Consider the following 24,988-nt stretch of genomic DNA (forward strand, 5'->3'; position numbering starts at 1 on the left):
TGAGCAGCATGAACAGCCAACGAGTTCCTTTACCTGAACGGGGAGTAAAAGCTGCTTGATGAATGTATGTCTCTGCTGTGTTTCCCTGCGTAGGATGCACCGTTCGAGGAATGAACAATACTTCACATGTCATGAGTCTGGAAAAGTAATACATCATGACTGTATTGTGTTTTATTTTGGGTTAAAAACAAATTCTTGAATGCTGAAGAGGCTAATCCTCCCAGGAACAGGTTCATAAGAAGTTCACTCAAATCATGCACAGATCATATTGGTAGGTAAAGCAAGGTTCAGTTGCTTTTGGCTCCATTTCCCAAAACAGTCAGTCACCAAATCTGGCTGTCACAAAGATTCAGTCAGCATCAAGTCCCAAGAAGAAAAAATAAAAACAGACAAAAAGCTGCAATTTCCCTCCAACGCCTCGGGGCTTGTAGCTCATAATGTCCTCAATCTGCCATTGACTTCTTTTCATCTGGTACAGATCATGGACCTGGATCTTTTTGTCAAAGGGGAAACCTTAAATTTAGTAAATGTCAATAAAACGTACCAAAGTGAAACATAACTTTGGTTGACTAGAGCTTGGTGCAGCTGTCACCGAGCTCCAAACAGCCTCTAATCAAGTGCTACGTTTCCACTGACTTTTCACATCTCTGACCTTTCCTCTGATCCGTCTAACCCTTACACCTGTCGCCAACTTACAGATGGCTCAGAGGCTGTCAGCGCCACACCAGATATTTCATTAGAGCCTGCTGTCCTCTCTCGGATAAACTCCTCAGTTTGGATATATCGGACTGTGAGACTCCTCCGCTGGTTCTTGAATGGACAGATTGTTGTGGAGAGCTGCCTGGGTCTGTGCTGACTGAAGGATTTTTCTTTTATAACCTGAGACGTCAAATGAAGTGGAAGTCTAGACACATAAACTGACGAGTTCACACTTCATGTTTCTTGTCTGTCGCTTTCTTCTGACTGAAAAGGAATAGTTCTTTGGTTTTATAGATTTTGTCAGCCATTAAAAGAAATACTTAACCTCACATGTCAAAGCTGTGTAACTAACTTCAACATCAACCCAATCAGCTCTAATTTTTTTTTGAATGGAATAGATGTCCACTATGCTTATCCTTCTTAGATATTTATGAATCTATTAAACCTCTGCAATGTCATCTTTGTCTTCAAAATAAACACATTTGATGTTTACTTGGCCTCCATTTGGAGATGCAGGTTTTTCAGGGGGGAAAAAGTAAACACAAGAGAGTAAGAAAACTGTTTGATATTTTATTAAAAAAAGCAGAATAGGACATCAGCTGGTGGTCACGGCTGACCCGTTTTCCTCCTCGTTCATTGTCTTGTCACAAAGTTTTACAGATGGCAGTGATGTCTGTCTGTCCGACCTGGGGACACTCATCATCTCAACAACAGAATATGGACAACTACAGTCTTTGTCCATAACCTTTATTTGAAATTCTTTACATGGGAATCCTCTGAACCTGCCCAAACCCATTTTTAGACTATAAATATATATGTATATATATATAAAAAAAAGGAAGTGTAAAAGACTTTTGCAGTTCCTTCATGAACAAAGAAAGCATTTACAGTCAGATCTCAACTCGAGAATTAGGGCAGTCACTTTTTGTTTGTTCGTCGAAATGTCAAACAATTATTCAAATGTTTTTTTAATCAATTGGTAATCATGTCAGGAACGAAGCCGAATTCAAACAGAAAGAAGAAAAGGGATGAAATTAATCAGCGGAAAAATCAAGTCAGTTAAAGGTTTGATGACAAAAGCACTGGAGAAGCAGACAAGGACAGTACAGACAACAGGGGGGGAACAACCACTGCATCTTTAGAATATAAAGACAGATATACACTGATAGCAACCTGCCACACACTACAAGACATTTCTCTGCTCGTACAAAAACTTTTGGTTGAATGTGGAAAGCCCCTGAATCCAAAAATGTCAATTTCTTGCAGAAGTTTTCTAACACAACCTTCTTACAAAAGACCCCAAAAAGCTCCTCTATTAAGCTCCCCTGTTCTTCTTGATGCAGATCGGTCCCGCTAACAGCGCTGTGAATGAATTACTTGGCAACTGCTGACAGGAAAGAAGTGCAGGAGGACAGCACCACCTGGTGTCTGAACCAGGAAATGCAGGGCCGACCTTCAAATGATTTGATGAATGACAGAGGCTTTTTGGTGTTTGTTATAAAATGTACAGGTGGCTACTTCAATTATTTCAACTGTGACAAAATTTTAAACTTTTTTTTCTGCAGTGATTAGAAGAGAGAGCCCTGGTTGAACCTTATCAATTTATTGGATGCGACTAACAAGTTGTCATTTACAATAACCAAATAAAATGTGCAAAAAATATCAAATATTCAAAAATGCCCATTTTGTTAACAAACGTCACATCTGTTGTTTTAAACACTGTTTACAAATGCACATAATTTTTTTTTTTTTATAAAGTATGGTCCTGTAGCTGCTGGCATAATAGGTGCACCTTACACTGGAGGAGTGCAAACTGACGGAGCATTGAGGTACCGGTTCTTTTGAGTGGCTGGGCACTACAGAGGAGGAAAGGCTGGTCAGCTCCTCATGCCAAGAAGCAGACTCCAATGTCAGGGTCCCAGTTTTTAAAAACATCTTGGCACTAAGAGCTGAGATGAAACTTGTGTTTCAGGACTAAAGTCAGAAGACTACACTTGTGATCCTTTAGTCACACACAGATTTTCACAGTAAATCTGATCCTGCACTGTAAAAATGACACAGAAAAAAACAACTAAGACTAGTCAAATCCTATCATATTTATCTATAAACTTGCATTTGAGATCATTTTGGTGTCAAGATATGTAGAAGTAAGACAGAAACGTTCAGCTAACAGTGCTGTTTTTATGCCAAGACAGACTTCCAAGGGGGATTGGCTATATGGACACCAGAAGTACTTCAAGTGTGTTAAAACACCATGACAAGAAACAGAGGTTTGGAACCTTTACATTTTGAAAACCTCTTTAGACTTCCTGATCCTGACACACACGGCTGTGTTTCAAGGGCGAGGACATGCCTCTGACTACACAGCACTGGTGTTTTAAGAGTACAAAGCAGGTCACAGGACATTTTAAGTCAAATTACAGTTGTGTGTGTAGGTGTGTGTGTGTGTGTGTAAGAATGTGCGGTTGTCAACTTGGAAATTAAATTCAAATTGAAGAGTCTTAAGAGCTACGAGGACCTCTCCATTCTCTATTTTTTTTGTGGTTGAAAAAAAAACCCCATCAATATTAAACATGTTACAAATATAAATCAGTTTTCTTTTGTCATTTTTCAAAATATGAACAGAAAAGTTCAATAACACAAAAGAGTCCTTCTAAGGATTCATTCCTGCTGGCTGAAGGAGGAGGAGGAGGAGGCCCCTTGATCATTTTGAAGAGCAGGACAGAAGTTTTAAAGCAAGAGAAACGACAAAACAAAACAAAAAAAGCATCCTGGACTTTATGAGCGTTTCTGTCTCTTGGAATGTCGCTGCTGGTTGGACCGCTCCTCGTCGCTGCTCGTCCCTCCGGCTTCGCCCCTGCCCCCCCGTTGACGAGTTCTGCGTGTGTCCCGCTCGCCATCGCTATTCTGCTCCCTGTAATCCTTTTTTCCTGAGGTGGCGGTGGCGCGCTTACTTCTCCTCCTGCCATCATCCTCCTCGTCATCCTCTTCCGCCTCCTCACTCTCGCTTTCCTCTTCCCTCCGCCCCCGACTGTTTCTGGATTTCCTGTTTGATTTCCCATTCTGCATTTTCTTCTTCGGTTCCTCTTCTTCCTCCTCCTCCTCCTCCTCCTCTTCCTCTGCTTCTTCGTCGTCATCCTCCTCCTCCTCAGATGTTACAGGTTGCTGGCTGATGCGTTTGCGTGAACGCCGGCGGAGGTAGCTGAGGCTGGGCAGCAGCTTCTGGAGCAGCTCGGTGAACGTCTGCTCCGTCTTGACCATGCAGGAGAGCACTGAGCTGCCCTGCTGGTTGTACTCCTCTGCGTTGGCGAAAACAAGTTTTATGTCTTCCAGAAAATCCTGAGCATTACGATACGAGCTCTGACTGAACTTTCCCAGCATTGTCTGGAAATCCATAGGCTGGGAAATGATGTCCAGGTAGTCCTCGGCCTCGTCCACGGACACAGGCTCCCTGTAGAGGGAGCAGAGCAGAGGAGACCCACATGCATTAAACAGGGATGTATCAGCAAAAAAAAAAAAAAAAAACAGGACAGAGCATGTGTCAGAAGCCACTAAACTGGAATGGTAGAGAGTGATGCAGATCATCCACTTGTTTATCAAGTTTAGATGGTAATCATGTACAGATAAAAACAGAAAAATGCAAACATGGTGTTTGTTCAAGGAAACACTTTCATGAATAGTTCAAGAAGAATGGGCCAAAACTGGGGCTAAACCAGCGTTAGGTAGCTGCTAATGAGAGAGCAATATATTCTATATATATTGGACGAGCTAGATCAATACATGCTTACACGGAGCCCTTCTAGTGCTAAACTATCAGTGTCTGTAACTTAAGAGGATCATTTAGTAATTTGATTTATTTTAATATTGGACACTCTTTCACCTGGGAACAAACAGTGTGTGCATTATCATTATCATAGTTTAACTTTAGTTTGTTGATTCCCATTTCTCTTACCTTGTATCCATACTTAAAACGATATACATGTTAAGACTTTGTAATTCCCTCTTTTAAATCCAATAAAAAGTGCATGTCCATGTCCATTCTTACCTGAAAGGCCAGCTGAAGCGGAATTTCATCAGTTTCTTGAGGATTTCCTCACACCTTTCCAGCTCCAGCACTTGCCTGCGCACTCCTGTTTGTGAACTCTGTCGGACCTGCAGAAATCCCGCACACAAGCAGGATAACAACAACAAACACAAAGTCAGAGATGATGTCGTTTTTGCTGCAGAGAAAGTCTGAACTTTTCTAAACTGTTACTTTTTGAGATTGACTCTTCTGAGAAACGAGAGGCCCTGAGTGTTACAGTGATTTCCTACCAGTTCATCGATGTCTGCAGGGCTGTTGGGGCCGCTCCTCAGTTTGCTGCTCTGACTACTCGAGGATGAGCGCTTCTTGGATTTGCTTTTTGAACTTTTCTGTCGGGATGAAGACTGCTTGTTTTTCTTCCTTGGTCTCACTGTAAAGAAATAATGAGAGGTGATAAGGAATACAAGATGTCAAAGAAGGCAAGTCTAAAAGGTAGCCCCGGTAAAAAGCAGTGCCAGCACTAAAAAGGCACATAAAAATATCTTATCATTTTTCATGTCACAAAACCTGCGGTTAGAAAATCATCGTATTGAAGTTATTGCTTGAACCTGTTGTGATGATTGCACTTTGTGAAAAGAAGTGCACTGATTGAAAAACTGCACTATGTGTCCCCTGAGGGAAGTTGACTTTGTGAACCGTGTTCTCCTCTGGAGCTGTGCAGTGTTGATGCAGAAAACTTGTTAGATTGTTATCCTTGGCATGCAGCTTGAACTGACAGAGGGGGATCATCCTGCCACATACTCCGAGTGAAACCAGAGTGAGACCTGGCTTCAAAGCTTAAGGTCCAGTCCTGAGCTCACTATACTCACAACATGACAACACTCAGACAAAGGAGACGACAGTACCCGTAAGCATTCCTCTCATTCCCATTTTTAGGCAAAATGTGGGGAAGCTACTGACAACAAAAAGTCTCCAACTTTGAGTTGTAACACACAAAAGCTTAATAACCTGGATATGCTCATTGTTATCACCATCGGTTGATGTGCTAAAGCAACCGTGGTGACTGTCCTTAAGGGGAGTTAAAGTTCTCTTTCTGGCACTTACAACTGTGGCCCATGGCTTTGTAGTCATTCTCTTCTTCATCCTCTTCCTCTTCCTCTGAGTCCTCCTCTTCAGAGTCCTCCTCATCCTCTTCTTCATCAGTGTCTTGGTTGTAGTTTCTACAATAGAAAGGTTGATGATAAAAACAGAACACAGTCTTTCTTAACACAGGCAGGATTTACTGTAGAGGTTTGGTTTAGTTAGGGAAAATAATTTCACATCACACACTATTTGGAATAACGAGTCAGTGAAGGAGGAAGGTGAAGTTAGTTTATAACTAAACTTTATAAAAAAGTTAGTGTGAGCTTTCTCAGATATTTAGAAGTATCATTAAAAGTAAGCCAGTTGAAACAGTGGTTCACTAAACAGCATGAGGCAGACTGTTACCTTGAGCGGGATCCTCGTCTGGCCACAGTGGGTTGGCAGGCCGGGCACAGCCACTCCCCTGCAGGGATGCGGTACAGAGCCGGTCGCAGACAGAACAAGTGGAAGGCCTTGTTGCACTCATCACAGAGGATAAGTTTCTCATCATCACCTAAGAAAGATTAACATATATAAAACTGAGTTTCTTTAAAAGCAAAAATAAACTCAAACTCTATTCTGTTTTTCTTCCAGTCTTACATTTTCTGTGCTTCACTCTATAAAAACCAACAAACTTTGTGCACATTTTCCTTATCTTTTACTGTATCTTACACAGTCAGCTTATAACTACAGGTTCACCTGTTGGCCTGCAGGTCTGCGATCTCTGTATGTAGACCTGCCTGACACTACTAGTCTGTTCTGCCCTGAGCCTGGCCCTGCTGCCCTGTGTGGGTCTGGTCCTAGACTCCATCAGCTTCAACACACATGGGCTCTGTCTGAGCGCTGGACAGGGAGCAAACACTGTTTATAAGAATTGCAGCACTGCTGCACTCAAACTGATACATCACTGTTTGAGCAATCCAGCACACCTTTTATTCAGGGCTGAATGTTGAACTAAGGTAAATTGTCCTGTTATAGATTTATAATTGTAAGTGTAATGCTCATAAAAGCGTCAATTGATGCACAAATTTACAGCCAACTTATTTATTTGAAACATAATGGCAGTAGTGCAAGCAGTGCTTACCTTTCCTGCGGCAGACTTTGCAGCGAGCGTTCTCGGCAGACATGTCCCACTTTATGCAAGCATCCAGCATTCCCAGCAGCACGTGCATGCGGGAAAAGGTCTGGGCCTCGCGGATAGCTGTCTTCCACTTCTCCACTGCTGTCGCTACCTAGAGAGGAACAGTCAGATTTGTTTAAGACTAAACAACACTAAATTGTTTTTTTTCAACATAGCTCATGTTTTGTAAGTAAAATGTTACAGTACAGAACAGAGTGACATTGTAATCGGTTCAGTTTTGACCTTAGAGATAAAACAAACACATTGACTCTTACTCTGGCCTCCTCTGCAAGTCTCTTCTCCTCGTCGACCTCCTCGGCCTTGCTGCTTTCTTCCCCTCCTTGCTTTCTCTTCTTTTTCTGCTTTGGGGCCATGAATCCCTGAAGGAACTTTTTGATCACGCAGGCCTGAATAGTAATGATGCACTCTCCAAACTCTTTCAAGCTCTCCATTTCTTTCAGCTGTGAAGGGAAAAGATAACTTCAAATTACTATCACGTTTTTTGTGCACAAAACAAACATACCACATGATAAAGTCAGTAACATTTCACTATGTATCAAAAAAGATGTTGACAGGAAACTGAATACCCAACCTCCAAGAATATATGTGATTCATTTCAGTGTTCAGTGTTGAAAGTCAGACAAACTAATCACCTGTTCTTCAATGTCTTCGTTGTCATCCAGATATCCCAGGCCACCTTTCTGGAGTCGTGAAGCTACTTCCTGGATGTCGCTGCGCAGATACTTGAGTAGCTCTGCATAGCCGTCGCAGGTCCTGAGGCCCATTTTACCCTTTCGAGTCAGATGGACTGAGTGCAGGATGTCCTGGTATCTGAGGAAGAGAACGGACAGGTTTGCTCTGTGTTTCATATTTACTTCATCCTTGTGCAACAACAAAGCTTAGAGTGAAAACAATTGATATACACCAGCACACATTTTAGCTCTTTCACTATGTAAAAAAAACTGATTAGAAATAAAAGCTTTTTGAAAGTGCAAACTCCAAGAAGCGAAAACGGATGGTAAAAGCTGTACAGAAATTGCATGTTGTGGTCGTCGCTGAACACAATAGAAATCGTCACGCAGGTAGACAGTTTGAAATTTGTTTCTCTTTTGGCAACTCTCCAAAAACAAACTGCTGCTTACATGCCAGTATGACTTCTACTCAAGTCATTATGTCTTATGTTGCTGCACACACCTGCTTTGTATCTTTGCCTTCAGTTCACTTTCTCGAACGCCATGAGAATGAAGACTTTCCACCAGCTCCTCAAGCTCAGCTAGGTTATCACAAATGAACCTGTATTCAGAGTAAAAGCAAATAAGACTGTCAGATTGGGTGAAGAATAAAGATGCAAGAAATTGATAAGATTAGGCTGCAGATAGGAAGGGAAAAAAAAGACAGAAGCAAAACTCTCACCAGAGGTTCTGTCCCTGTTTGGGAACAGTAGTTTCTATACAGATGTCAGCTGCTGCCCCCTGCTGGGTTCCCTCACTCACAGCACCATCTATGCTGCCATCATCTTTTTCAGCCTCTACAATATGAACAGAAATGGATCATTTACAGATAGACTGATAATTACTCAAACACAAAGACACAGCTAAACAGAATACTGATCAATCACACCCAGACTTGAACACATGGCAAAACAGAATAAGGTCTTACACACTATCTATATTTTTGTACTTTGAATAATTTATTGATAAATTAGCTTATATTGTTTTTATTTAAACGTACAATATTGAGACATTGATACTTTTGTAAATGTACCTTGTGAATCCTGAGTAGCAGTAGAGCCGCCATCCTCTTCCTCGTCCACCTCAGGCTCGGCTGGTTTTTCCTCAGGTGGAGGAGTGAAGCTGTAATCGATGCCTTCATGCACCCAGCCTTTCTCAATGTACAGACCAGGAACCACATCTGAGAAAACCCAGTATCTGAAAAAAAGACATTAAAGCCGATGTTATAATGGTTATAATTTAATCATATTTTTAAAATGTATGACTATCATATCTTTCAATATTTGGGCGCAATACTAACCGGTTATGATTCCTGTCGGTACCCAGTGGAGACCTGCGCATGACGAGTCTGGCTTTGGCGATACCATCCTGGAAGGCCTTTTCTGTAGCAGCTCTCTGTTTACGCATTCGCTCCTCTTCTGCCTCTTTCTCCATACGCTCTGAGGATCAATAAAAGCATAAAATAATCAGAGTGATACACACTGACTTCAAAGTTGTGAAGTTATGATCATTCTCTCCCTATTTACCTTTGTTTAGTCTGTCCATCTCCTCCTTCTCCTTCTTCACTTGCATGGACATCAGCCGCCGGCTCTTCACTGAACTGATCATGTCCTCCGGCTCTGGCTCCACCTTTGGCTCCAACTTTACTTCTTTTTTGCTCTCCTTCTTAGAAGCTCCCTCTTTCTTTTTCTCTCCTATGAACCCAGATGAAAAAGGAAAATAAACTGTTTATTAGTTTGTGATGTAGTATAGGAATATAATAAAACCACTAGGAGGATGTTTGATATTTGATACTACAAAATGAAAAGTAAATATTAAGGACATTAAAAGGATTATACATCACAATATTTTTTGTGATAAACTCAGTGGAGAAAAATGTTCAAATCACAGTATTAACGTCTTATTTATTTGACTTCAATGACTACATCAAGCTCTTGTGGTATCGATCCCTGCCTACCTTTGCCCTCCATCTCTTTCCGCTTCCTCTTCTCTTCCCTCTTGCGGTCATTAACCTCTTTCATCATTGCAAGACGCTCTCTCCACAGCTCCGCCGAGCGCTGCTGCTTTGCATCAACATGGTCCTCAACTGAGTATGTCATGAGTATGCGGTGACACAGAGCCACCAGCAGGTGAACCTTCTCCTCTGGGCCCAGCTCAAACACCTCGATTGTCTCAAGTTTCTCCAAGAATTCGCTGGTCACAACATCATCGAAGCCCCCCAGTGGCCCAGAATCCTCCGAGCCTTGACCGCTTTCCTCTCCGTGGGCGTCGCATGGTCGTAGGCACAACCGTGCGAGCTCTGACACCGAGTGCATGGTGAGAGGGATCTCAGATAAGGGCATATCAAGCTCACTGTAGCCTTCTGCCAGCTCGTCCTGCAGCAGCGTCTGAAGTAGCACCACCAGCACACGGTTCAGATAGAGGAAGCCGGATCGTTCCCCTGCCAGTGCTTCCATCAGAGCCACTGAATTGATGGGATATTGATCATCTGGCATTAGCAGCCCTGCATAGCAGTGGAGAAAGTCCACCACCATAGCTACATCACCAAACAGGGTGTTGGGCAGCCCCTCTGGCATGTCTACTAGTTTGAATGCTGGCAGGTTCTTGCCACCTTCAATCTCCTGGTCCTCGTATCTGCGGGATTGTTCACGACGGACCAGCATCTCCTTCTCGCGCCTCTCCTTGGCCTTTTCTCGCAGCTTCTCTTTGAGTTCCTCGCGTCTTTTCTTCATTTCTTCCTGTCTTTCCTCTTCGCTCAAGGCCGCCCATCGCTTCTTCTCCTCGAGTAGCTCCCAGCGTTTCTGCACCAGCTCCCGAAGCTCCTCTGGCAGCCGGCCCCGATCATCAGGGGACAGGGTCTTTGCAGCCTTGGAGATGAGGGAAGAAAGTGAGGTCTTCTTGTCTTCTTTACCCTTGTTCTCCTTATAGTAACGGAGGAGGTGCAGGGCCATAGGAGGCAATGGCTTCCCCAGTTTAGGGGTACCCAGACCAGTACTGCGGGCTCTCTTCTTAGGACTCCCAGCAGGGGTGCTCTTAGCCAGATGAAGCAGGGTCATCTGCTTCATCTTTGGTGTCTTAGGACCAGCTTTGCCATCTTTTTTGGAAGCCTTGAGAATGTTGAGCTTCTTATCTCCACTTTTCCCAGTTTTCTTTCCTTCCTTCTTTTTGCCTGATTTTGGAGTGGAGGGAGAAGAGCCTTTCCCTTCCCCTTTCTTGGGAGTTCCTGGACTTTTCACCTTGAGTGGGGAACCATTCATCTTTATTTTCTGAAATACAGACAACATGACCCATTAAGCAAAGTTTTACATTTTAAGGAACACCCCATATTTCACCAAGACTACAAAGGCTGTGGCTGAAATCACACAGTACTCACTTTATAGTGAATACAGCATTTTGATGTGAGTCCACTCAATGTATCCCACAATACATTGTGAAAAGTAGTGTACAACCCATAGTCACTAACCAAGCAATATATACCATCATGCATTGCAGTTCAAAGACTTTAATGGGCGGAAATTGCCATTGGACTCAGCCGCAGAAAAAGTGACTAAATTGGGGCATTTTTAATGGGAATCTAGAAGCAGTTTTAATTCAAATGTAACAGATTGTCCTAATAATGATGACAGACACAAGACCAGAGTTGGAAAGCACAAATAAATGAGTAATAGGACAGTGGATAGAGTTGGAAATCAGGGAGAGCGTGGGGAACGACATGCAGGAAAGGAGCCACAGGCCGGATTCGACCACAGGCAGCCCGCCTGGAAGACTATAGCCTCCATACATGAGGCACGTGCACTAACCACTGCGCCACCAGCGCCCCTATGTTTCATTATTTATTTAAAGATTCTGTATTTGATATTAAGTCATTGTTTTTTTTACTGTTTAGTTTTACTATTAGTTACTGCAATTCATGCTGGTATTTGTGGTATTATTGACGGTAACAGCCGATGTTAAGCTGCATGTTTTAGTTACCCGACAGCAATGAAGTCGGCCGTTGGCGAGCGAGTAGTGTCTAAAATGATGTTTAATTGTGCCGAATGAGTGCACTATATAGTCCACTAAATATAACCTCCTATATAGTGAGGAGGGAGTAAGGAATCAGTGTGTGATTATGGACAACAACCAATCTCAACTAAGACATGATGATGTGCATTCAATCAAGCCAACCTGCATGTGGCCCCAAATGGTTGGGCTGAGTGGCATGCCTGAAGCATCCTTCTTTTTCCTTTTCTTCTCTCCCTTCTCGTTTCCTGTATCCTCTCCTGATGTGTCTGAGGTCTTCGGCTTTTTACTTGGTTTACCTTCTGGAGATGTCAGGCTCTTACGCTTTGCTGAGGGATTCTCTGCTAAAAACTTTAGACAAGCGAAAGAGTGTGAGCCAAGAACAGGATACATTTTCACACAAAGTGCGGTGAGAGAAAATACCAAGTGTATACCTTGTGTGGATCAAGAAGGAAGTCACTAAATTTGCTGGGAAGATTAAATTTTTTCACCAGCTCATCTTCAACCACCCATGGAGCACTCTCTCCCATGCCCAGCCTCAGCGCGTAGTGTCTGATGTAGTAGCGTATGATTTCCTTGGTTGGCGGGCGCTCTGTTCTGTTCAGGCTGTCCACTGGGACATCACTGATCACCTACAGAAGTCAGATTGGAAAAGTAGTCACTTCTTTGAAAATAAAAAGGGTTGACTCAAAATGAAAACGTGTGGCACTTAGCCTACCAAAATTAACAAAAGATATACAAACCTTGTCCTCATTAATGAGCTTCACATCGTATTTATGAGGAAGGAATTTGGGCATCACCCATTTCTTCTTCTCTTCCTTCGTGGCTGTGGGAAGTTTCCTAGGTGAACGTCTTGCCCTGTCACCTGATAGGAAAAATAAGAATCCCATGTGATGTTAAAAAGAGGCACACTGATAGTCAATCAAAAGCAATTTGGCTGGATTTTCTATGTGATTCCTTTTTTGGTTAGTGCAGTGGACTCACTGAGACTCTCTCTTCTGTTCTCCTCCTCTCGGGGGGGAGGTTCCTTCCTTTGGTTCTCCTGACTTGCATTCTCCTTGTCGCTGGACGGAGAATCACAGGCTCCTTCAAGCTTCTTCTCCCCCGTCTCTCCCTCTGGGTTTTCTAGGGGGTGGATCTTCACCACCTTCACTCGCAAGCTTTTGTCCTTTCCCACCTTAAGTGAAAAAGTCTCATGAGTATCTCCAAATACATCAAGAACTCAGTTTTGTTTTACTAGTTTTTTTGAAAATGTGCATTTTCTTGGGTTAATAGTCTAACAAAGCAATAACTTTGGCATGACTTATTTATTGTTAAAATACAAACCAATTTTATCTTTCTGTAATGATAATAAGATATAATGATATTCTGGTGGCAAACAATGGAGTCATTCAAAACATAAGACAACAGACTGTTTTAGAAATGTACAGAGTCCAACTGACCAGGAAGTCACATTCTTCATCCGCAGCATACTTTGTAAGGATTTCCACCCAGGCCATTTCAACCAGTTTGTCTAGAGACACTGTGTTGTGGTGGACCATCTCCAGGACCGGCTTCTCAAACCACTGGGGATACTCCTCTTGAAGCCTGTATGAAGCCAAACACTCAAGTGTCAGTAGAACTCAAAGCATTACATAACGGGGAAGAAATGTATGAGAGTGACCAGCAGGGGGAGTACAATCTCACGGTAGATAAAATTAGACCGCTTAAATACAGTCCATGGTCCATTGCGAGTTGTACTCTGTGCAGCTGAGGACTGCTCTGCCATCTCTCTGCGCTGAACATATAGTAAGACTCAGACTACGCCTGCTAGTGGTATATCTGAAGTGTAAACATAACCCCAGGTGGTGATGTGTGGACTTAAAGAGCACAGCTGGAAGGCTCTAAAATGATTCTGGAGCATATCCTTCCATTTTGTAGATGAGGATAAGGAAATTGCAGACTCAAGGATGACTCAATCACACACCCTCTAAATAGAAAGAGGAGGAGCACCAGATTTATCCAATCAAGGCAAAGCTTTGTGACCTTCACCAGCAGAGTGTGGCTCTTTCCTCATTATACAGAGCTTCTGTTAGAGAGGCTAATCTGCATCCTTGGGCCAAGGCATCGATATAACCAAAGGTGGTAATTAGAGATTAACTAAAACCAGAGCCTCACTGGACATCTGAACGCAATGCAGCGTTTTCGGTACATAGACAATACTCAGGCGGGCCACCCAGGAATATTTACCCCACTCTCCCCTCCCAAATTGTCCTATATCTTCTCAACTGCCCAACAAATGTCTAATAAAGACAAAGGCCCAAAAAATAACTTTCAAAAAGAGAGCAGAAATGCACACAAAAAAATGAAGCTACTTTATGAGGCTAAAGTCGTTTACGACACAAACCTTAAGCAGGTTAGAGAATTACACATGTTTATACACACATTGCCCAGGTAGTGTCATTCTGTGGGAGACACTGCAATGTATGACAATTTACACATCTGTTCTAGTCTTTTTTCACAGAACTGATACAGCAGCCAAAATCTGTATACTGTAGGACGTGGACTGTATTCTGCAATTACTATAATTTGAGTAGTTGGATGAAACTTCTTCAGCACACATAGACTTTGGATATAATACTCACAGCTCAGTGACTTCTTGTTCCTCCTCCCATGCTTCGTTGTGGGTGAGCTGGTTGCTTCCAGTGCTCTTACAGGTCCAGATGCGCTCAGCATACCTTTGCAAGCGAGCCTCATACTCTCTGTAGACATTTTGTTAAGGAAATTACCACAGTCACAGTGATACATATAAACATCTGCTTGTTTAGTAATTTGCTTTCTAATGAACTGCAAGACATGCATGGTTCATTTTTGAAAATTTAGTTTCACAAATGTCAGTAATTGACAAATGAGGCTGAGTCCTTAAGGCACCCAGCATACAAAGATATTTCACATTTCAACAAACTTAGATTTTTTGGTTACACTTAAAGAAAAAAAAAAAAAGTAAAGACTTCCTGGGAAACCTTTAAAGTGATCAGAAGATCGCAGGGGAAAGTTAACACGTATGTATCTGGCTGATGAGAAAATGTGTTATATGCTGCCATTGATGGTTTGAAATCACACAGTAGGCTATAGTGAAGGACTTTTCAAAACAAATTATCAGCGTTGCTATAAGTGTGATTATGTGGAAAGGTGAAAGTTCATGCTGCATTTATATTTTTGATTCGTTCAGCAGAAGTGACAGAGGAAATACAAAGTCGTTGCTGGGTAGACACTTCCTTACAATACCTGTTGGATTTAGACATTTAGGTGGAAAGCAGCTACATCGCTAAAGTCACTCAAAAATAATTATAACTTTTACAGACACACAGTAAGATGTCAAACAACAAATAAGACAGGAGGTTTGGCGCTTCGTGTTTCACACTTCGCTGTCATAACAGACTCTACTTAGTTTTCTGACACTTTCAATGAAGTTGATAAATATTTCAATTCGCAAAATATTAAACCCCCAAATGATGTCTATGTTAAGTGCACGGTTCTTAGTCAGCTGTTGTCCTCTAGAAAACCAACAAAAAAAAAATTGTGCCGGTAGCTGAAGCTAACCAACTCAAAGAGCATTACCGTCTAAGGTCTCCAGCCTATTGTAGCATAACGAGATACCTAATGTTAGCTGTCCTGTTAGCATCCGTGTCTGACATCCAGGCCGCAACAGCTGAAAGTGAAAGGACAACTTTCAGCACATGACTACATGCGGCTAAGCAAATAAATTGTACCAAGTTACACACATCTTGTGATTCGCTAGCTCTATTAAACAGCTTGCTCGCTTTGTTACTAATGAGTCGCTTAGCAGGCGGAACATCGGCTAGCTAGCAGTGTTGTCATCGAGTGTTCACTGAGTTACATGCGGGCAAGAGCCGAAATGTTCAATAACATTAAATAATGTCAGTAAAGCCATGTTAACAGTGACTGTGTGAACACACACGCGGTGATGTTTGATAGACAAAAGCCTGTTGTACATGTTACACCACACCGACTGTGGACAGTGAGCATCAGCATCACGTCAAAAAGGATACTCTTTGTTCCTGAAGGCCTCCTTGGTGTGCTCGATGATGTAGACCTCCTCTCCCGGGCCTGGTGCCTCGGATAGCGGCTTCACTAGTGGGTACGGCTTCCGGCCTAAAAGCGGTGCCATTTCTATTTAACAAAATGGCACAGCTTCCAACGTAAAAATCAAATCCGGTAGTCAAAAAAAAAAAACTACTGAAGTAATTCACAATAGCATTTAGACAAGTGTCCTGAAATAGTGTTAGCAGGTCTCGCGTTACCGCCGGCAGGCCCGGCACTCGGCGTGCAGCAGCTAGCTCACTAGCAAAGACGGCTGGATGGCTAGCTTGTTGCAAAACAATAACAGAGCTCTTCTCGTCGGCCGCCTCATCGCAACCTGCTCGTCTCCTCTCGCAGCGGTGTCATCCTCGGCTTACGCAATATCTACGATGTAGAACAGGGTAGCTGGACGTGTCCCCAAAAAGGTGTAGTTGGATAACTTTTAAGCTCCTCTGGGTGAAGATGAAAGGATGCAAAATCTAAACTCGCGGTAGCAGCGAAATCGTCAGTTCAGCGGCGGGATGTCCAATACAAATCTTTTAAACTAAAGCCGGTTTTTCCTTTTATTTAAGGTTTTCGTTAAATGTCCGGATCCTCTTGTCAACATATAACGGCGTGGTGATGGTTATGGGAAAGTACCCTGTATCAATCAAGAGGTTAATTCCTTGTCGAAATGGCGGGAGTTTCTAGTCCACCGGCACAATTCCGTACGCCGTCAGTACCCTCGTTTCCCCGGCAGCAAGCGGCGTCGCGTTTACGCCCCGCCTCCTCTCGACGTTCATTGGCCTTTTCCATAAGGCGCCCTCGTCGAAACCGCCTGATACGGGGTCTCATTGGCTGATGTGACCTTTCAATCGTAAGAAGAGAAAAGCCCTCCACGATAAACAACGCCCAGTTAGAATATTCGTGAGGGACTTTAGGTCAGCTGATGACAAAAAAAGTAGATGATTGCGGGGGTTTTTTTACGTTAATTTTCATAATTTAATAACATTCTTTTTTTTTTTGGCAATGCATTTCTTGAAATTTAATTGCCATTAATTCCCTCTTGAATCAATAGATAAGCCTATCTATTGTCTGGGCTCTAAATTAAACGGATCTCCTTACACAAAGGGGCTTCCTTCATTATGAGGGAGAATGATTGCCGCAAGATATTACGGGAATTCATGCATGCATCACTTACAAGACTTAAGACTCAGACTTAAAATGGAAATAATAGAAGTCATATGCAATTATTGTTATTTGCACTTTCTTCAGTCATAAAAAAAAGCGACAATTTATATTATAAATATCAAAAAAGCATTTATTATTGGATGAGATGAACAAAGAGAACATTTGTTCGAGGAAGGGTGTTGTATGAAAAAGCCAAATCGCACACCTAACCATTTATCTGCATGAAGCTACACAATCGATATCTTTTATTCAAATGGCCATGTAAAGCTACAGATAAAAGCAATAGAATAAGGTACCATGCAAAAGTAAAATTACACAACATACAGAGTAAATCAGAAGAAGTTAGTTGCCAGAAAACTAGACATTTACAGCAGATTCATCTCAATTCAAACTATCAAACAGCAGGGCCTTGCCACAGTTTGGAAAACACCTCAATAATTCCAGCAATCACCGAGTACAGCAAGACTTTAAAGAGCTTTTAAATTGAACCAAAATAAAGAAGTAAATATTTATTTTTGTAACTGGCTGAAGTGTCAAATTGTGTTTACATGTCAATAAAGCACTAGAATAACTCTGAAAGACTATCTAATCTGAATAGGGACAGGTATCGTGTGCATTTTATCAAAATTATTATAAATAAGCTATCTCAGAACAGCATTTTCCCCTGTGCAAATCTTCTTTAAAGGAGGTGCTCCAGATTCATCCAACTCCTCCTGCTAGGAAAAAGAACCAACAAAAATGTAAGTAATTTAAATGCTCAGATTGTTCGAAAAGAATAATCCAGTTTAAATTAACCTCCGTTTCATACAATGTTACCAGCCCATGAGATATGAATTCAGTTATAAATACATTATTATAAATAATAACACTGAATAAATCAATTGTTTTAGGCCTTTATCAGAGAGTAAACCTGTGTGTCTGGGCTTCTTCGCCTGGCAGTTCCTGATGAAAGGAGGTCTTCCTTGATGAGAGTAGGAGGCTCATCAGCTCCCTCCTGTCCTGAGTGAACTGGTTCTGTATTCACAAGGAAAAGTTTAACCTCATTAAAGAAGCTTTGCAGCAAAGGAATACAAAAAAAAGTACGGACACTTCATGATATTAAAATGGTTGCACGTATATTATATTGTATTGTATATAATTTGTTATCCTTTTACATAACAGTCTTGTCTAAAAAGTCTAGTTTTTATTGTGGGACAAAATTGACAAAAAATTCTGCTTTTCCATTTTGTTCATATCAAGAATTGATCTTATTCAAGAACAAAGCATATATTGTGTGTACATTAAAAAATATATATACTGAAATACTAGAGTGAACATATGCTGTAGAGAGAGATCCCCCCCCCCCCCCCCCCATACCATCCACACTCTCCTGGCCTAGCATCGGTGGCTGGGAGTCTTCGGTCCGGAGGCTGGAGGTGTGCGGAGGGCTGACCTGCTGTGAGCTCGATGTGCTGCTGCTGTTATCCATTTTAGGCTGGTAAACGTCTGACAAAAAGCTCTGGTTGCTGTTTTCATCTGAGGCAGAGCGCACAGGAATTACTATCAGGTAACAGCTCCAACTTTAGTAATATTTTTTAACATAGTAATTTCACATTTCCATTTTGGCCCCTCGGACATAACGCAGATTTTACTCCGTAAAGCACTTCGCTCAGCTTGTTTTAATACCCTACTGTAAATAAAGTTGACCTGACATTGTCATGCTTTTCATGAGGGCTCCAGCTACAAACTCACCAGTGAAGTCCAGTAGAGAGTTGGTGTTTTCTAGGACCACATCTTTCAGTCCTCTTGCATCCCCACCTGTGGATTTGGTGCGATATATCTGATAACAAAGAGGGAAGTGGCATTAGGCTTCTGAAAAATGTAGCTCAATTTAACAGCAAATAGTGAAGTTTTACATGACAGAGCCCCCACCTGCTTTGTTTCTGTAATTGGCACCCACTTAAAGATGCGTAACGATGTGTCTCCAACTGTCACCCATTTCTTCTCCCTGGAGTTGAAATAGGTTTGGAAAAAAAATCGGGAGGAGATCGTTTTAGGTGACACACACCACAGTCTGCCTTACTAGCACTAATCTGTAACATTGCATACAATGTACATTCCCGTGTCTTTACTAAATAGATGGCAGCTGATCAAATATCGTGTAAAGCTCACTTATTCGTATCGTTAACTTTGAAGAGCATGTTGAAAAATCATGATCATTAGTCAGACAGTGTTCATGAATTGTACGGTAATGTGACAGCAGGATAGTCGTGTGGATTACAGCGCACAGCATGTGAGGCTGTAGCCATATTGACAGCTCTCGGTGGAAAAAAAAAAAAAAAACTCAACTAGCCCCGCCTCGCCAGTTAAACTAGGGCACTGATTGGTCCGAAGCGACGTCAATCAGCCAACTTTCCCGACTGAAGTTTGTTGAGCGACGCAGCAGATAGAAGGCTACAGTCTCTACTTAAACATTTCCCCCGATATTGTCCACCACACAGACTACATACCATTTCCGCACTTTCTCGATGGCAGCCAGGACCTTTTTGATGTCATCTTTAGCACGACTTCGGGTCTCAGCACGGCCTGATCGTCCCGACATCTTGATGCTGTTATGATTCATCTACAGATGCATCTGAAAACTTCAAGACCAAGCCCCAGTCCTCCGTTACCGTGGTAATCTCGCGAGAGTTAAAGGTATTAAATTGTTTTTTTTCCTTTTTTTTTTTTTTTCGCTTAATCCTCCTCACTGTTATAACAATGTAGTGTAATAGTTAGACATGGCATATTGGGTTTTACTTCATACGCTGTATTTATACACCAGATTAAGATTAAACATAATTTTATTGTGATTTACTAAAGATAAAAAAGTTATTCGCACTATTTTTGTGTGCTTTTTTTTTTGTCCCGTTACAAAAGCAGTATTTGGATGATTTCAGATGTATGTTGTTAGAAGTTCTACCAAATAATGAGAAAAAGAAAGTGAAAAGAAAACTAGTTTTTAAAAAAAGTGTAAAGAAATTCAGTGTATAAAGAAATTCAAATACATTCCACAACATGTATTATAACAACATCAGTATAGAGTTTATAAATGACATTTGGTAATATGATTGTTGGAAGCTAACTTCTCAAGAATGAACACCTTAACATTTGATAAGATGTGGATGACACTCATGTATACTTTTAATCATGCAATAGTAAAGCATACTGGATTTTAAATGCACAACATTTGGCTGAAAGTGTTGTATTTCAATTTTCAAATTAAAAAGTTATAATGTAAAAATATATAAACACATATATAAACCCTTTCTTCACTTACACTTCACTTTTGAACAGGACTTCTGACTATGTGAGTGTACAAACAAAAATACACAAGAATGTTCAAACACATAAGGTCAGTAGCATTTTTATAGGACTCACAAACAATACCGCAGAAGAATATTGCAATATAAAAACATAGATGTCCAGAAAAAAACGCATTGTTTTGATTTGAGATAAATAATCACAGGTGCAACTTGTCAATATGCAAGACATACTAATCCTAGCCCCCAACACCCGACAGACTTTAAACCACAGCATTGCCTTTAAATGTGCAAATGAATAAATTTTTGCCTATCACCCAAATAGACCCGAATTGCCACTTTACATAATGACATAAAAGGAACATGTTAAAATCGTATCATACCCAAATTTAAGGCCCAGTCCCTTTTACTGGCATGGTGTTGCATACATTTTGACGAATAAAGGCAGGTCTCAATTAGATGCCCCTTTGCATTTAGTGTTGCAATAGTTTGCGGATATAAGGAGAAAAAACATCAAGTCAAAAATATAAAGATGAACTTCAACATCTGTCAGAGAAAGATAGAATAATGCTGAATGCGTCGCAAATTTAATTCATTTCAATAGCCTAAATTTCTGCACAGTAAAATATTCTTTCTGGTGTACATTGGCAATTTTAAAGTCTTTCCCATCTTTGCTGTTCACAAGTTTTGTTTGAAAATAATTAAAAGCCTGTCTTGTGTGTTTAACTTAATGTGACATTTTTAATTTGTCCATCATCAATTTTGTAAATGTTTACTGATTTTTACTTGTAGTCCCCATGTTTGACCAACAGATGGTAGCATTGAATCACGCAGAGAAAACATATTTCTTCGATAGCTGAGGGTTGAGTCTGTCTAAGTTTTGATTTGTTATTCTAGGAATAATCACTGACAGAAAATTCTTCTCTTTCTTATATCCTCCAGGCAACACAAGAGCAGGGCCAGCTCTCTTTATTCAGCTCAAAACTGACCTGACTGGACTGTGGTTTCAGCATTGTAGCTTTGGTAAAATCCTCTGTGTAAAATATATTGTGTAGTATTGGATAGGAAATGAAACAGCATGATAAGTTCTTCCACATAACTATTAATAACTGAGGACATACTGTACTGTACCACTGATCAGATGGTGCTGATAATGACCCTGCACCTTCACGACAATATTTAATGTATATTTAGTCAAGTGATGCTTGCTCAGTGGTTATGATTGTTAAATTGTTCCATTATTTCTAATGTTCCTTGTATGGTGTATGTATGGATATGAACCTGAAAGCAAGGCAGCCTTACAGATGAGGTAAACATAATTTACCATAACCGCTTTACTAATGTATGATTTGTGATCATTTGATGCAATAATCAAAGCAGTATGTATCATGAATTCATTCATCATGAATCAATGACCAAGTCACTTTGACTTTATGTAATACAGTTGTTTGGATAATTATTTTAGTCATGTTAAATCACAGGTACTCCATACATGTATTGATATGTGTCATATGAATGGACCTTTTTCACATAACAGTTCATTTATGTGAACGCATTGATGTTTATCTTATGATTGCATCTACCAATTGAAGCCACAAATAAAACTTCATATTTCATAAGTAAAAGTTATGATCCTGTTTTCAGAGAGGCTAAGCAAATCAGTAGATCTGAAATTAAGTTTCATGACCCTGAAATCTATTTGAATAAAGGCATATCATCTACCCCAAATATCATGACTTGTTGGTTTCTATCGGCCATTTTTACCTCTCCAGGATATCCCCCAAATGTTCATCACTCTGGTACATACTGTACATCATAAAGACAATGCCAAACGTGCCTCTCACATGATCAACTAATCTACTGCAAGAGTACTGTCACTGTCACCTAATGCTCCAGTATTTACTCTCGGATATTTGAATGGATGCAAACTGAAATCATCCTTCACTAATTTTTATCAATTTGTTGCTTGACCTACCTGCTTCAAAAAGACACTCGACCTCTGCTATGGTTCCATCAAAGGAGCATTCAGATCACCTAACTTTGAAAAAAGTTTCATATCAGTCGCGACCGGCTTACAAAAGAAAGGTAAGATTAATATTAAACTTGAGGGTTTTCAATCAGACACAGAGTTAACAGATAGTTCTAATAGTTTTTATCTGAGGTTTGATACCAATGATTTTAAAGAACAAGTTGATCAGTTAAGATTAAAAATGGCCTCCACTCACAACTTCCACAAGATGTCAAGAAGACTTTGTCAAACTAAAAACCAACAAGAGCCCTGATGGCCTTGATACCATCTTAGACACTGCACAACAATTATCTCCTATTTTCCACTGTACATATGAAAGTGTTCCTTAGAGCAGAAAAAGGTCTTACACCATAGAAAAAGACAACAATGGTGCCAATGGCTAAGAGCAAGTCCCCCAAGGCCGTCAGTGATTATAGCCCTGACCTCATTGGTTATAAAGGCTTTCAAAAAACTCCCAGAAGGTTAATCAGGGCTGTAGAGGATTCACTGGATCCTTTACAGGTTCAAAAAGGGAATAAAGGGAGTTTATGATGCTGTCTCCTTAATTTGCATTTTAAACACCTTGATGGCCCAGGGGCACATGAACATTTGTTGTATTTAGATTTCAACAGGTTGACAAATTCTCAACTAACTATTACTATTACTTTATAGTGCTGTATTACTAACTGGCTGACTGACTGTTTTACGATGGTTTTTATTTTGGTTTTAATGATGGTGTTTAGAACGGTTTTACATATTCTTGGTACCCTGGTGTCGCTTGATGTTCTTTTGTATTTATTCATGTTTTATATAGTCATCACACTAAATGTGCCTGTGTTTTCTCTGTGTTTTTTTATCTGCTGGAAAAAATGTCCCCTTGGGAACAATAAAGTTGAAGATGAGTTGATTTTTTTAAAATGGTGTCAACAGGAATTTAGGGTACATCATGCATTAACTTGTGCATTACATCAGCTCCAGTCATACATTAGTTACTCATTAGTTAAGTAGGCTTTTGTGCATTTTACCATGGTAGTCACTATTATATTGTTGCTCATGTTACTGTTGCTTGACAATTAAGAAAATGCTATAGACTATCTCAATCTGTTTTTCCTAGTCTTCAATAGCAAACAAGTAGGGTAGGCCTACTTTTTCAAGCGTCTCATCATATGTTCATGAGACTTGTTGATGTGCTTAAAGTTGCCCAATCCCCCAACTCAGCACCATAACCCAGCTCATGGGGCAATACAATTGTTTTAAAGTGATAGCTGTAGTTTATGTCATCCATGCCAAGGAAGGTTAATTTAGTGTTGGGGGGGTTAGGGTTAGTCTAGAAAAAAATATTTACTGTTGTTGTGGGCGGGGTCTGCTTGTGCTCCAGCCAGTGGCTGAACGTAGTAGGAGGAGTGAATGACAGTTTCCAGAGAAACAAACACTGACGACGTAAAGAGGATGCAGCTGTTGACTCTTGTCTCTCACCATCAGTAGAGTACGGGACATGTTTCACTGTGCACTGGAAAGAAAAGGCCTTTCAGAAGGGTCCTTAAATGTTTACAGTTGCTTGCTGCAGAATTGAGTCTTTAAAAAAAAAATGCCTATTGACTTCTGTAAATTTACCGCAATTTGTTGTACACATCACTCCTGGATTTTGTGGCCATTTTCATCAAGAAATGTTGATTGTGAGTAGTAGCCTTATTGGGTTGCAGCTCCTTTTGTGCATTTACGGTAATTAGTTAATGAACGTAATAGTTGACGTGATTTACGGGCCAGGTTTCAAAAAGTTTCCATTTACAAAACAATTTCACAAAGCATTGGCCTACAGAACTCACGTTTACGGCAGGTTAATCAACAGATCGCTTTATTTTGAAAACTGAAAGCGGAAGTGTTGACGTCACTCTGGCCAGCTTTACCCTCAGTCGTTCAGACTGCCGCTGTCATTGACTGGGGTGGTGGACAGAAAAGGCCAAGTGATTCAGTGAACGGGGCGACGAGTCCAGCACAGCATGGACTGCTGCCCGCCATAGTGAGATCAACTTTTAGTTCATGCTTTACATTTTGAACACTCAGACCTTTTTTTTTTTATCGGCCGGAAGTGTTTTTTTGTATGTCTTTCTTTCGCTGCTGAGGAAAACAGACAACAATGGATCGAGTGAAAAGCTCCATGCAGCAAGTCCCCAACGCTATCCCCAAAGTGATCCGACGTACCGGAGGGGCCAACAGCCTGGAGCTGGAGAAGGAAAACTTTGAGAGAGGACAGGTACGGAGCGCATAAATGTAACCTAATAAAGCGTGGGATGAAGGTCCTGTACAGCTGATAGCGGCTTTATAACGTGGGAAGTAACAGTCATGTCAGGATGTTTGCTGACAGCTGAAATAATCTCTGCATTGCGATATGATGCATGTCTCAAGTGTGCTGTGGATCTATAAAATGTATACACAGTTGCCACATTTGTGAGTTTTTTTTTTTTTCTTTCTTTCATATTTTGACACTGATGCAATTCCTATAGTTTTGATACTTAATTACCTGTTTGATCATGATATGGCTTTGTTTATTCCCTGACACAAATTGTAAAACAAAAGAGCTGTTGAAATATAGGTCAATGGCCTTCTGAATTGCTATAACTGCAGGATACAACCAGACAGGAGGGAGGCAAGTTTGGGCTCGGTGGAGCTGTGGCATGAATGACAGGCTATCACTGTCTACTGAAGGCAGACAGTCCAGGCAGGATCAGTGATGATGATGATGATGAT

The 24,988-nt window shown here is 41.0% G+C and overlaps 3 protein-coding genes and 1 long non-coding RNA gene across 5 annotated transcripts in view; 2 read left to right on the forward strand and 2 right to left on the reverse strand.

Moving 5' to 3' along the window:
- Positions 1-1,255: 1,255 nt before the first annotated feature.
- baz1b (bromodomain adjacent to zinc finger domain, 1B) lies at positions 1,256-16,491 on the reverse strand. The gene is made up of 21 exons (XM_020641735.3): positions 15,751-16,491; positions 14,323-14,439; positions 13,141-13,285; positions 12,683-12,875; positions 12,442-12,563; positions 12,133-12,330; positions 11,864-12,049; positions 9,654-10,962; positions 9,223-9,390; positions 8,997-9,135; positions 8,730-8,893; positions 8,379-8,493; positions 8,160-8,258; positions 7,619-7,796; positions 7,241-7,426; positions 6,930-7,077; positions 6,212-6,359; positions 5,828-5,943; positions 5,014-5,153; positions 4,745-4,851; positions 1,256-4,150 (listed from the first exon to the last, which is right to left on the reverse strand). The coding sequence occupies exons 1-21, from the start codon at positions 15,867-15,869 to the stop codon at positions 3,478-3,480; spliced, it is 4,770 nt and encodes a 1,589-aa protein (XP_020497391.2). The 5' UTR covers positions 15,870-16,491; the 3' UTR covers positions 1,256-3,477.
- A 563-nt stretch (positions 16,492-17,054) lies between these two features.
- bcl7bb (BAF chromatin remodeling complex subunit BCL7B b) lies at positions 17,055-19,588 on the reverse strand. 2 transcript variants are annotated; one of them, XM_020641749.3, is made up of 6 exons: positions 19,441-19,588; positions 18,863-18,938; positions 18,683-18,770; positions 18,308-18,466; positions 17,862-17,965; positions 17,055-17,664 (listed from the first exon to the last, which is right to left on the reverse strand). In XM_020641749.3, the coding sequence occupies exons 1-6, from the start codon at positions 19,551-19,553 to the stop codon at positions 17,593-17,595; spliced, it is 612 nt and encodes a 203-aa protein (XP_020497405.1). In that variant the 5' UTR covers positions 19,554-19,588; the 3' UTR covers positions 17,055-17,592. The 2 variants fall into 2 exon arrangements, with proteins under 2 accessions (XP_020497405.1, XP_020497404.1); XM_020641748.3 differs by having other exon boundaries at positions 17,055-17,667.
- LOC136180459 (uncharacterized) lies at positions 19,489-21,960 on the forward strand. Its single transcript, XR_010667113.1, has 2 exons — positions 19,489-19,627; positions 21,175-21,960. It is a non-coding gene; the product is annotated as an uncharacterized lncRNA (long non-coding RNA).
- A 2,210-nt stretch (positions 21,961-24,170) lies between these two features.
- The window catches only part of hip1 (huntingtin interacting protein 1), a 44,048-nt gene continuing 43,230 nt past the window's right edge, over positions 24,171-24,988 (forward strand). The window contains exon 1 of the mRNA XM_020641713.3: positions 24,171-24,494. Coding sequence (XP_020497369.1) covers positions 24,378-24,494 — 117 coding nt within the window. The 5' untranslated portion in view covers positions 24,171-24,377. The remainder of the gene's footprint in view (positions 24,495-24,988) is intronic.

The sequence above is a fragment of the Labrus bergylta genome, chromosome 11 (genome assembly GCF_963930695.1).
Source record: "Labrus bergylta chromosome 11, fLabBer1.1, whole genome shotgun sequence".
NCBI lineage: Eukaryota > Metazoa > Chordata > Actinopteri > Labriformes > Labridae > Labrus > Labrus bergylta.

What these genes read in the sequence shown, in the direction of transcription:
- baz1b (XM_020641735.3), bottom strand. Translation starts at nt 15,869, where the DNA reads ATGGCACCGCTTTTAGGCCGGAAGCCGTACCCACTAGTGAAGCCGCTA. An exon ending in GAGGCCTTCAGGAACAAAGA is followed by an intron (nt 14,440 to 15,750) that starts GTATCCTTTTTG and finishes AAATGTCTACAG; the next exon opens with AGAGTATGAGGCTCGCTTGC. An exon ending in GATGGACAGACTAAACAAAG is followed by an intron (nt 9,136 to 9,222) that starts GTAAATAGGGAG and finishes ATTGATCCTCAG; the next exon opens with AGCGTATGGAGAAAGAGGCA.
- bcl7bb (XM_020641748.3), bottom strand. Translation starts at nt 19,553, where the DNA reads ATGAATCATAACAGCATCAAGATGTCGGGACGATCAGGCCGTGCTGAG. An exon ending in CTCTCTACTGGACTTCACTG is followed by an intron (nt 18,467 to 18,682) that starts GTGAGTTTGTAG and finishes GCTCTGCCTCAG; the next exon opens with ATGAAAACAGCAACCAGAGC. An exon ending in AGGCCAGGAGAGTGTGGATG is followed by an intron (nt 17,966 to 18,307) that starts GTATGGGGGGGG and finishes TTGTGAATACAG; the next exon opens with AACCAGTTCACTCAGGACAG.